This window comes from Medicago sativa, chromosome 1 (genome assembly GCF_051527215.1).
Source record: "Medicago sativa cultivar Bolivia chromosome 1, Bolivia_mono, whole genome shotgun sequence".
NCBI lineage: Eukaryota > Viridiplantae > Streptophyta > Magnoliopsida > Fabales > Fabaceae > Medicago > Medicago sativa.
The window spans coordinates 10,204,036-10,217,416 of NC_140749.1; the positions used below are offsets into that span (position 1 = coordinate 10,204,036).

At 35.0% G+C, this 13,381-nt stretch overlaps 1 protein-coding gene across 2 annotated transcripts; it reads left to right on the forward strand.

Annotated features, from left to right (window-relative positions):
- The first annotated feature begins 626 nt into the window (after nucleotides 1-626).
- On the forward strand, nucleotides 627-9,214 carry LOC146952513 (trafficking protein particle complex II-specific subunit 120 homolog). Of its 2 annotated transcripts, none has more exons than XM_085702758.1 (10): nucleotides 627-1,101; nucleotides 1,930-2,136; nucleotides 2,576-2,758; nucleotides 4,704-4,807; nucleotides 4,971-5,030; nucleotides 5,527-5,815; nucleotides 6,046-6,341; nucleotides 6,498-7,345; nucleotides 7,775-8,716; nucleotides 8,812-9,214. In XM_085702758.1, exons 1-10 carry the CDS (start codon nucleotides 691-693, stop codon nucleotides 9,030-9,032), a joined length of 3,561 nt encoding a protein of 1,186 aa, XP_085558884.1. In that variant the 5' UTR covers nucleotides 627-690; the 3' UTR covers nucleotides 9,033-9,214. The 2 variants fall into 2 exon arrangements, with proteins under 2 accessions (XP_085558884.1, XP_085558893.1); XM_085702767.1 differs by having other exon boundaries at nucleotides 6,049-6,341.
- The last annotated feature ends 4,167 nt before the right edge of the window (nucleotides 9,215-13,381 follow it).

The following is a 13,381-nucleotide window of genomic DNA, read 5'->3' on the forward strand; positions in this document are numbered from 1 at the left end:
CCTACAAAAGTGAGAATATAATAGTTTCAACAATATAATTTTGCCGCATCTCCTTTTCTCATCCAGTTAAATAAGTGATTTTCACTTTTTACGAGGGAACATATTTTTACCCTTCTTTTGTATGATTTTCTGATTTCATCATCTTAGTACGATGTTGTTTATTTTTATTTCTTGTCTTTATGCAATGTTTTTTTATCTCATATTTTGATTGAAGTTGAATGATTAACTTTGATCTGGTGTTTATTTAACGAATGAATTTGACGTTGTCCACATTATACATCATAACATAACATTTTAGACACTTGAATATGATATCTACATCCTTCTGTCATTGTTATGCTCATTCAGCAAATGTTGTACTTGGTCTATACACAACTCTTTACTGACCACATACATCATTTATTAAACAAACACGATACTAATAAAAGGGTGTATATGTTTATGTATTTATTATTTTATTTATTTCTAGACCATTTTTTTTGTCGTTGTGAGCTTAACTCTGGGGTTCAAACTCAGCGACCGAAAAAAAAAAAAATCACCATTTTTTATTTTAATTTTATCGAGTTTGAATTTCTGTCCTTTTGGGTCATTTCACCGTTTCCGAGATAAAGTTTGTATATTTGTATATGCCGGTGAGTACAGTGAGAGAAAGAGCAAGAAACTAACCAACCACTCCGGCGATCACACAGAATGGAACCAGAAGTAAGCATAGAAGGCTCTTCCACAATCCAAATCGCCGTAATCCCAATCGGACAAATCCCACCACCACTCCTCCGGGACTACTACTCCCTCCTCCTCCCTCTCCACACCATCCCTCTCTCCGCCATCAGCTCCTTCTACACCGAACACCAGAAATCCCCTTTCACTCATCAACCTTGGGATTCCGGTTCCCTCCGCTTCAAATTCGTACTCGGCGGCGCTACTCCTAGTCCCTGGGAAGATTTTCAATCGCATCGGAAAACTCTTGCTGTTGTTGGCATTGTTCATTGTCCTTCTTCGTTGGATCTTAATGATGTTGTTGATCAGTTTGCAAGTTCGTGTAAATCTTATCCTTCTTCGCTTGTTGATCGGTGCTTTGCGTTTTACCCTAATGATTCTCAGGTACTGACATTTTTTTTGAACTATTTTTGGTAATTAATTTCCCTAAGAAATGGATCCAAAAAAGGAAATGTTTCTTATAATTCTCATTTACTTTTTTATTTTTAGAAATTTCTGTTAGAAATTGTTAAAATTAGAAACATTATTAGGTTCTCTTTGGTAAACAATAGCAAATAAGTGATGACTACCTTATTGATAAGCTAGCTGATTGCCAATAGAAAAGGACGCATTCGCGCAATGAAGGCAGTGTGTCTGGTCTTGATCGGACAGTTTAGAAAAATGCCGATTTAATTTTTATGTTATAAAAATTCCGAACTTGAATCTGGGCCATTTGATCGAGTAGGACAGCTACTGAGCACGCTAACTATGTGAATGCGGCGTTTCCCTGATTGAAGGTAATCTCGGTCCTAGCGAATACAGTAGTTGATTGAATATGTAATGGTAGGTAAAATTAGTGGTTGATCTGACTTATAGATATAAAATGACATAAGAAATATATATTCTTTCAATCAAGGTAACAGAGATAAAGTTGAGCTAAAAATGATAAGCTATAAGCTACTTGAATAAGCTTAACAAAAAAAGCTATAAGATAGTAGTAATAAGCTATAAATTGCTGAGAAGATGACGGTTACCAAATGGGTGTATTTTAGTTATATGAGCTTATAAGCTAGTAAAAATAAGCTATAAGCTCATGAAAAAAAGACGGTTACCAAATGAGTCTTTTTTAGTCATATGAGCTTATAAGCTTTAAATTATAAGCTAGCTTATTGTGCTTGTCAATCAGATATGCTTTTAGGTTTTGTTTATTTATTGTTTTGTTTTTTGTTGTAGCTTGAGGATGGAAGTAAGAGAGGTGGAAATTTGAGGTTGTTTCCACCTGCGGATCGTGCAACATTAGAGTTTCATTTGAATACTATGATGCAAGAAGTAGCTGCTTCGTTGCTAATGGAGTTTGAGAAGTGGGTGCTTCAAGCAGAATCTTCTGGAACTATTCTCAAGACACCTTTGGATTCTCAAGCTAGTCTCAGCTCAGAGGAGGTGTTCATGTTTTAGGTGTCATGAATCATGATTATTATTGTTGTTTTTTATTTTTATATCGTGGTGGTGTTATGAATCATGATGTGGATTTTGATTTCTGGTTTGGTGTTCTTGGCTCTGGTTGGATAAGCAGCTCAATTAATAGCTTATAGTATAATAGCTTATCATCTACGTACTTATGTATAAGCTATTTCCATAACAGAAGATAAAATAATTTCAAACTGTTTTAATATAAGCTGTTTTCATAAGCCATTTTGGAGAGCTTCTAAAAATAAGCTTAAAACAACTTATGGCCATGCCATAAGGTGTTTCTATAAGTTGTTCCAAACAGTCTCTCAAATTCTTATGTTGATATGTTCAGCTCAAATAAGCCAATTCAAACAGGCCTTGTTGCAAAGTTCAATTTGATTGATCTTTTGTGTGTTTGTGTGGAATGCAGGTTATCAAGGCCAAAAAACGGAGACTTGGGCGTGCTCAGAAGACGATTGGTGATTACTGCTTGCTGGCAGGTTCTCCTGTTGATGCTAATGCTCATTATTCTACTGCATTAGAACTTGGCAGGTTGACTGGGGATTACTTCTGGTATGCTGGTGCATTGGAGGGCAGTGTTTGTGCCTTGCTGGTATCTTTTTTTCCTCTTCTTTTCATGCTTTCATTCCGAGTTTGATTTAAAATTGAATAGTGTTCTTTTAAAAAAAACAATACTAGCTAAAGATTGTGGACTGTATGGCTAGGCAATCCACATGCGTTGTTTTTCATTGGAACCGGTGAAGTAATGTGAGGGTACATAAAAACTTCTTTTCATTATGGGTTTTGTGAACCCTGTCTCTGATTGCATCCAAAGTGTGTGTTTGGTTTGGATTCATGGTAGAGAGTTTTTTTTTCCTCTATTGTCAAATGTGGTTTTAGTAAATATCCAGATCTGTGGTGTGGTTACTCACAATCAAGATTGGTCTTGCTTGCAAACTTTGGTCAAACTCATATTTGACTAAATCAGTTTTACAAAATTATGTTCATTCTAAACCACGATTGTAAAATCCTTACCCAAATATAACACTAAACACTGCTTTTGTGTGGTGATTAGTTTTGCATTTTGAAAATGGAGGGGATCGAGACATGCAGCCGTAGTGGTTTTTTATGTGTCTACTGTTAACTCTGCTTTTTCAAGTACTTAATTGTTTTTTTTTTTTTGCAGACAACGTATGAACAATTACTTACTTTGTATATAATTTATTTAGAAAGCATGAATTAGTAGACTAGAGTATCGACAATTTAAGGCTCCAATGTCTAAAATCTTTACCCTCTAATTTGTGCTCCAATTAAGCTAGATTTCGGTTCTTAGAAGGGAAAGATGATATGTTCATACGGCTATCAAATGAATCTTGTTTTCGTTTTTACTCAAGAATTCAAGGGCACGAGGTTTAGGCGGAAATTAGTCGACCTTGGAAATGCTGCATGTCATATATAATTTGGTTATTGACAAGGTAGACAAACTCGAGATCCTAAGTAAGATCGGGTAGGACCCATGAGATCGTGAATCGGAGGATCGTAACACGGATCGTAAGATCCTACCAAATTTAAAAATTCATATATATTGCATATAAACTCATAGATATTCATATGAAGCAACATAATTTAATAGAAAAAAAAAACTTTAAATAACACTCAAATTCATTATCAGTAGCACATTAAATAAATTATAAGGTGTGGTAGAACAGTAAATAAATTATATGGTGTGGCTGAGAACAGAACAAAGGGAAAAGGGTTGAATATAAAATAGAGTGGCTATGAAAGAATGAAGGATTGTAGTATGCAGAGCTAATGGGGGTTTAAGACTGAATAAATAATTAACGTGATAGAGGGAATTGAGTGCTATAAATATGGGAATTGCATTGGTAAGGTTCCATGATTTATGGGTGTATTGGAAAATTTCCCTAATTATCGATAGTGGCTTTTGTTGGAAAGATTTTCAGTAATCAATTGGTTTAATGAGAATTTGAAACCGTTTCAGAGAATTAGAAGAGTGAAACACGTTTTTTTTGCCTTTATGTTCGCAAAAAAACGTTTTGAATGAATCCGGGGTCAAGACCCTACCGGAAAACCCGGTCTTTAGTAAGTGAAACGCAGACCGGGTCGAGAACCGACCCACGAACCCGGATTTCTGGATCTCAAATCTGAATCGCCGGAATCGTATGATACAAACGATTCTGCGTTTTTCAACGGCGATCCAAACCGCGACCACCAATTTCCGATTCCGACGACTTTCCGGCACAGCAAGGGGAGGTGAGATCGCAAACTCGGACGATCCAACTACGATTTGGATCGCGATTTTGTCTACCTTGGTTATTGATTCAATTTATAGACAGTTTTCTGGCATTGCATGGTATTTGCAGTATAAATATTGTATATTTCTATAAATTGAGAGTAGTGGCAGGCAGTGCATGCTACATGGCATAGGAGTATAGATATAAGTCATATGACGACCATGATTGTCCTGTAAAATGAACACGCCCTTGTCTACATTCACATTTAGTGTTATTTATTTCTTTTCATTTTTATGGTTTCAGATTGACCGTATGGGCCAGAAAGATTCAGTCTTGGAGGATGAAGTTAGATATCGTTATAATAGTGTCATCTTGAATTACAAGAAGTCACAAGATAATACTCAGCGGTAAGAAGTTATCCGGTTTGAGCCTTCATTAACCGATTTCTCTGATGCCTATTGCTTAACTGTGCTTTCCCTAGTTATATTACTCAATCTATATTTACGCGTCATGCTGATTATTCCAATTTCTATTTTTTTAATTCTTAGTGTTTTTATTTCTTTTGTGCAGAGTTTCCCCCATAACTTTTGAACTTGAAGCTACTTTGAAATTAGCAAGGTTCCTTTGCAGGTACGTTCTTTGCTGTGCTTTACAATGTGATAAATGTGCTATGTTGATACCCATTATGAATACGTAATTCAGTTAGCTTGAGTATTCTGAGAAGTATCTAAGCACTTGAGTACCCTCCCTAAAAAGCTAGCCATCAAGGGGGAGAACCAAGTCACTTAAATTCTCTACTGAGCGTCCCCACACTACTTATTGTTTGACCTGGGCACCCCATAGTACCCAAATCTCTATCATCTTGAATACATGCACCGTGGCGAGCCATTATGAATTTTGCATTTCACTGTTTAACTTAGACCAGCATTTCAATTGAATGATGCTTCATCAATTTTTAAATTTCATGCTCCTGTTTACTCAAAACAGTTGGTATTTTACATATGAGATTTAGAATATCTATACTAGTTTGTTATCAAGAGGAATTTAGGTGTATCAAGCAATGTGTATTGTGTTTCTCTTTTTATTATTTGAAAACCAATTTTGGCTGAATTCTCCCAATCAACAGGCGAGAGCTGGCCAAGGAGGTGGTGGAGTTGTTAACCACATCTGCAGATGGTGCTAAATCTTTAATTGATGCAAGTGATAGACTCATATTATACATTGAAATAGCTCGTTTGTATGGTAGTCTTGGATACCAGAGGAAAGCCGCTTTCTTTTCGAGGCAGGTTGCTCAGTTATATTTGCAGCAAGAAAATAGGCTGGCTGCAATTAGTGCAATGCAAGTTTTGGCAATGACCACAAAAGCTTATCATGTTCAAAGTAGATCATCGGTTTCCGATCATTCTATTCATAATGTGAGTATACACACATCACCCATCAAAACTCCTTATGTATAACTATTTTATGGATTGGAGAGAAATTTTTGATTGATTTGTCGTACTTTTTTTTAAACTAGAAATTATTACTTGCTATGATAGTAAACTGTTACTGCTTATCTCTTATTTGCTTTTGGAAACATCTCTTATTTTGCTGCTAAAACTTTTCCAGTTATAGAAATGTAATTTAAACCGTTGCTTCTTCACAGAAGGGAATTGGATCAGATAAACCTGATGGTGGGAAAATATATCACCAATCAGTTGTCTCATTGTTTGAGTCTCAATGGAGTACCATCCAGATGGTTGTATTAAGAGAAATTCTGCTCTCTGCAGTTCGTGCCGGAGATCCTCTTACTGCATGGAGTGCAGCGGCACGACTACTTAGGTCCTACTATCCTCTAATAACTCCTGCTGGGCAAAATGGTCTTGCTAATGCACTTTCGAATTCGTCTGAGAGGCTACCACCAGGGACTCGTTGTGCCGATCCCGCCTTACCTTTTATAAGGTATTTACTGGGTTAAAGATTTTTTTTTCACGCAATTCATCATGACCAAGTCATATTCCTTCATCTTCCCTTTCAAGTCAAGTTTTTCAAATGCTAATTTGGTCAATTACATTAATTTTGGAGAGCTAATCCAAGAAACAATTTAATTATTTTCAGGGTGCATTCCTTTCCTGTCCACCCAACACAAATGGACATTGTTAAACGTAATCCTGCTAGAGAAGACTGGTGGGTGGGTTCTGCTCCTTCAGGCCCTTTCATTTACACGCCATTCAGTAAAGGAGATCCAAATAATATCAAGAAGCAAGAGCTTGTTTGGATTGTTGGAGAGCCGATCCAGGTTTTAGTGGAACTGGCAAACCCGTGTGGCTTTGATTTAAGAGTCGATAGCATATATCTGTCTGTGCATTCAGGAAATTTTGATGCTTTTCCTGTGAGCATAAGCCTTCTACCAAATTCTTCAAAAGTGATTACCTTATCTGGCATTCCAACATCAGTGGGGCCAGTTACAATTCCTGGGTGCATCGTTCATTGTTTTGGTGTTATTACTGAACACCTGTTTAAAGAGGTTGACAATCTGCTTCTTGGGGCCGCACAAGGGCTTGTCCTTTCTGACCCTTTCCGGTGTTGTGGATCTCCAAAGTTGAAGAATGTATCTGTTCCAAGTATTTCTGTAGTACCGCCACTTCCATTGCTGATATCACATGTTGTTGGAGGTGATGGGGCCATCATTTTGTACGAAGGCGAAATTCGTGATGTGTGGATAAGTCTGGCTAATGCAGGCACAGTTCCAATTGAGCAGGCACATATTTCACTCTCCGGGAAAAATCAAGATTCTGTAATTACATATTCTTCTGAAACATTAAAATCTCACCTCCCTCTAAAGCCTGGAGCAGAAGTTACATTCCCTGTGACTTTGCGAGCCTGGCAGGTTGGTGTGGCAGATGCTGATAATACGAGGCACTCCAAAGATGCAAGTTGCCCATCACTTTTGATACACTACGCCGGTACTGTCTTCAAGACATCATTATTTTCTTGCTTTCATGATGAATTTAGAAGTTCAGTCTTCAGGCCTTACATTGGAATACATTCAGATCAAAACCTTTTGTGGATCTAAATATTTTATTCATTTAGATTGTGCAGCATTATTTGCCCCCTTTTCAATTTTTCCATGTTTCCTCTCCTCCTTTTGTTAGATCAGTGTCATTGTTCTCTTGCATTTAGTCCTGTCCCATCGTAAATAGTTGAAATATGTTTGACAAGGTTCCTTATGTAGCTCCCATCTTATGGCACACTGGCATTCTCTATATTAGCAATAACATGCATTTATTGATTTGTCATTTGGTGGTTTCATGTGCTGCTGTGCTGAGGACTGTTACTAACTTGTGCTTGTCCTTTTATATCTGGTATTAAGGCTCTTTCCACGTTTATTTCAGGTCCACTGAAAACCTCTGAAGATCCAAACGCTGTATCCCCTGGTAGACGCCTTGTTGTTCCCCTGCAGATTTGTGTTTTGCAGGGTTTGTCTTTTGTGAAGGCTCAGCTGCTTTCAATGGAATTTCCTGCTCATGTTAGTGAAAATCTTCCTAAGTTGGATGATGTGAATGATAGTTCCAATGGAGGACATGTTAACTCAGAGTCAAAAATGGACAGATTGGTGAAAATAGATCCTTTCAGAGGAAGCTGGGGACTGCGTTTTCTTGAACTTGAGCTGTCTAATCCAACTGATGTTGTATTTGAAATCAATGTCTCTGTCAAACTGGAGAACAACAGTAACGAGGACAATCATTTAGCTGATCAGGATGCTACAGAATATGGCTATCCTAAAACAAGAATTGATAGAGATTGCTCAGCAAGGGTTCTTGTGCCTCTTGAGCATTTTAAATTACCTGTTCTTGATGATTCCTTTTTATCGAAGGATACTCATACAGATGGGATTGGTGGAGGAAGAAATTCATCACTCTCTGAAAAGAGCAGCAAAGCCGAACTCAATGCTTGCATCAAGAACCTTGTATCTAGGATTAAGGTTCAATGGCACTCGGGACGCAATAGCTCTGGAGAGTTAAATATCAAGGATGCTATCCAGGCTGCTCTACAGACATCAGTCATGGATGTGTTGCTGCCAGATCCACTGACATTTGGCTTCAAGCTTGTTAGAGATGAATCTGATTCAGATAATCTTGATTCTGTTAAAGAATCTGATTTACCTGAATCCCCTTCTTCCAAAAGTTCCGTGCTTGCACATGAAATGACACCAATGGTAGTTGTGGTCCGTAATAACACAAAGGATACAATCAAAATTAATCTTAACATTACATGCAGAGATGTAGCTGGGGAAAACTGTGTAGATGGTACCAAATCAACTGTTCTGTGGACCGGTAATATTCAATTTTTGTTTGCTCTCTGTAATTGGTATGCATTCATATGGATTTCTAACATTGTACTGTCTTGCCAAAATCAATTCTTTTTTCAGGTGTCCTGAGTGAAATTACCGTTGAAATCCCCCCACTTCAGCAAATCAAACATTCTTTTTGCCTGCATTTCCTTGTCCCAGGAGAGTATACACTACTCGCCGCAGCAGTGATCGATGATGCAAATGACATCCTTCGGGCTCGTGCTAGGGCAACTTCAGCTGCCGAGCCAATTTTTTGCCGTGGACCACCATATCACATTCGTGTCCTTGGGAATACATGAACAAATTTTCTCCTTAAATGTTATGATATCATTGTATGCTAAAATGTGTAGATTTCATTGGATTATTTAGAGCGATGCATTTAAGTTACATGCGGGAATGCTCCTTGGGCTCTTCTAGTTGAACCTCTGAATTGTACTATGATGAGATAGTGCTTTTGAAATTTGTTTATTTTTGGACTGTACTAATGTTTGTTCCTAATACAGTTTTGAAAGTTGCTTTTTTGACATACAAAACTTCATAAAGACACAAGTAAATGACGTTTTTGCCCCCAGCGGTAGTTAACTACCGCTAGATTTATCCGGCGGTAGTTAACAACCGTTGTATACCAACACAGCATAAAAAAAAAATTAAAAAAAAAAAGGCTCCAACGGTAGTTAACTACCGTGGAACATGAAAATTAAAGTATATATTACAGGTTTGTATATTAACGGTAGATATAATAAAATGTTTGTATACATCTTTTACTTCTCTATCATGTCAAGGAAACACTACAGGTTGTGAAGTGAGATATGCAAACAGATTGACAAAAATTGACAAGGGGGTAAGAGATAAACTACACCCTGTATATGACCTACAATAAACAAAATCAAATGATATCTGCACAAATTTGAATACCCCATACATGATATGTTAGTTGAAAATTGTAATATAGTCAGTACAAGTATTTCTTGGTACACAGAGAGCATACACAGCAACATATATGCCCCCCTAAAACTTTGCTGTCAAATACCTTTTGGGTGTATATTGATCAAGCATTGCAATGAGGTGATCTCACAAAACTTATGTATAATTTTCTGATAAAAAATGATAATATATACTTTTATATAATATATATATATATATATATAATAATTATAATAGATGATTATTAAATGATATACTTCATCTGCCACTAATAACTAATTAGTTGATATACTTCATACTCTTTAAAACATTATTAAAATGAAAAATCACAAGTCTTAAATGGTGTGTGCATGTGCTGGTTGTTAGTGGCATTGGATTCAAGGTGAAAATGTGCCACTGTGATAATTGCATGCCATGACACATGGAAGATTGATTTTGAACAAAAAAGATAATTAGATGACATTTAAAGATTTAAAATTTAGGGATTTAGGGATTTGATATTCAATTTGGGGATATTGATTTTTGGTTCAGGGATCAAAGTGACCATTTTCTACTTTCACTTTGGTCCCTGTGACACCTCATATGCGCCACATCATCACTTAACAGATTTTTTTAACGTCAGGGACTAAAGTGATAGCGGAAGCGCAGAGTCAGAGACTTATTTGTATTTAATCCTGAGTCAGAGACCTATGTGACAGCGAGCTGCAGAATCAGGGACTAAAGTGACTACTTGCTCTAAATTTATTTATATTCCACCTCAAGAAAGCACAAGATGTACCAAATTTCTTTCCCTATAAAAAAAATGTACCAAATTTCAGTACAGCAGCTCAACTGTATCTCGAAACAGTTTGTAATGAAAGTGAGATGGACGTGGACCTACTTTCATTGTCTCAAAGATATCAAATTAAACTATTTAAAGCAAGATTTTAAATCACGAGGAATTAAACTCATTTTAAACATGAACACTTCATCTTTTACGAGTTTGAACTGAATTACCGAATAACACAGTTATGATGTTAATATTGTGACAATGCAACATTTTAAGCGTTTAGATACGAAAAATTAAGATTAAGATGCCACTTACTTTTCTTTTCGAGAATTAATTAGTTGTTTTTTCATTACAAGCAATTTTCAAGATATGTAATTATCAGGTTACTATTCGACTTACAAGAGGGTCTTGATTAGGTTGTATAGGTTTAAACACCATTCATAATAAGCTTGAACATGTCGTCTCTTTCATCCTTGTAAAATATGAACATACTTCATTTATTTTTTCAGAGTAGCATCAGTGACAAGCTTTTGTTCGTCATCGCTTTGTCGTTTTCAGTTCTATGTTCTTCATTACTTTAAAATCACAAGTGGAAAGCCGTAGAGTCTGCATCATCATTCACAAAGACCATTTGTAATTTGAAAACAATAAAATTACACACCAACTAGAGAACATTCGTATTTTGTAATAGTGCAAGCAAAGACTTTTTAAGGTTTTGATTTGATTTTACTATCTATTAAGTTGAATTATCAATTGCTTTCTTAGTTGTTGATCATTACTTCGAAGAAGTATAATTATCATTGTGATTTGACCCGGGATGTTCTTAGGTGACACATTTTAAGGTGAGGGAAAAATTTATAACTAAGCGAAATCAAAAGCAAATAATTAGACATGCTTTCCTTCTTTACAAAAAAAAAAAAAAAAAAAATTAGACATGCTTTCCATTTCAATAATGTGACATATATCAGAGACAAGTTTATGTTCTTTGTGACTGAAATTACGAACAAGATTCAGTCTCCATCATAACTCACCAAACAGTTTGAAATTTGTATTTTAAAACACAACCAACACCATTGAAGTTTGTCATAGAAAAAAATTGTTACTTTAATTAGTAATAATATATTCCCTGTTGTATATTCTATTTTTATTCCACTACCAAAAAAAATATTCTATTTTTATTTCTCTCACTCTCATATTGTGCGCTTAATTTTTATTTTTTTTTGACATAATTGTCGCGCTTGGTTAATTCACGTTCTGTGTGCATGTTGATATTTTACGTGTCACTCATTGTTTCAGCCAACTTCGTTAAAAAAATGTTTATAGATCAAAAAATGTTTATAGATCAATTAACATTAAGTTGGTAGGTCCAAAAATGCTTATGACATCAAACATGATTACACATTTTCTTCTACCTGTTCTTGAATTCAAGCCTAATTTTACACATAAATATTTCATCAACAATATTATAAATCAAACAATCAATCACTTTTGTTATAAATCAAGAGTGAATAACACATCTATGAACCTTGTTTTTGAGAGCGGTGAATTTGGACATACAAAGTTAACATTAAATGTCCACATGCCAAGTTTGATGAAAATAGGATAATGATGTAGATACTTTATGACTTAAAAATCAATTTGTAACAAAAAAAAAACTAAAAAGATTAATTTGTTATAAACATCTAACTCAAACAACCGTGGATGTTAAAACTGTTTTTTTAAGAAGCTAAATTAGTCCATTCAAATAAACACTAGAGAGAATAAAATATGAGACTGGAGAAAGAGTACACTCTGATATCTCAAGTCAACACCACTAGACAAATCCAAATGAGTTTTAAAAATAAAAACTATGTTAACATCGTCTATAAAACTATTTTTTTAAGAAGCTAAATTAGTCCATTCAAATAAACACGAGAGAGAATCAAATTTGAGACTGGAGAAAGAGTACACTACGATATCTCAAGTCAACACCACTAGACAAATCCAAATGAGTTTTAAAAATAAAAACTATGTTAACATCGTCTAATCAAAGATACTACTATAAAAATAAAAATATTTTTAAAACTAACATGATAAAGTAAGATTATAATAATAGTCATTTATTTCATAATAAATGAAATGCTAACCAGTATGCCGAAGCATTAAAGACATTAAATAATAAATTTTTATGAAAGTTTATGTAGTCGATGCATTGTAAATTGAAAATTATAACATTTTTAAAGAATAATTACTTAATTTAGAATGCTTAAAGAGTTATATCGGACATTCGTTAACAAAACCCTACATATTTTATGCTTATGGAGTATTTTTTAACATCCGACATGTGAGGTTAAATGTCGTTAGTGAAAGAGAAACCTTTGGTTTGGTCGTAGAGGCAGATGGCATTGGAAATTAGGTCACCAATTCAGAACTCTCTAGATGTTAAGGTTGGGATAAGGGAAACATTGTATTTTTATACCTAAGCAACTGACATAACGAAAGTGACCCAAAAGATTTTGAGGAAATAATATAGTACTACGTATTCATGCAAACAAATTGAAAAATTAATGTATGTCCAATTGACCCAACCTATGCCTGGCTAGTAAATAGTAGTATAGCATAATTCCTCAACTATACAGTGCTTTCCTCAACAATCAATTTCTGCCCTACTCTATTTTCTATCTTCTTCTATATAAAGGTTAAAGTTGTCCCCTTAAATTCACATTGGCGTTTCTCCAAATTTAGCTTAGAGTTATCTCTAATAATGAAATTTAAAAAATTATATATTGTTTTATAAAAAAATAAAAAAAAAACTATGATATTTAAACATCAAAATACATATATTGCCACAAGAATGATTGAAAAGCCATAATGGTTGAAACCAGTTTCACATGTATATCTTATTCATATACACTAATATGTCCATGGATAGTCGTCAAGAATCTTATATATTTTTGTTATTATTTTTCTCTAAAT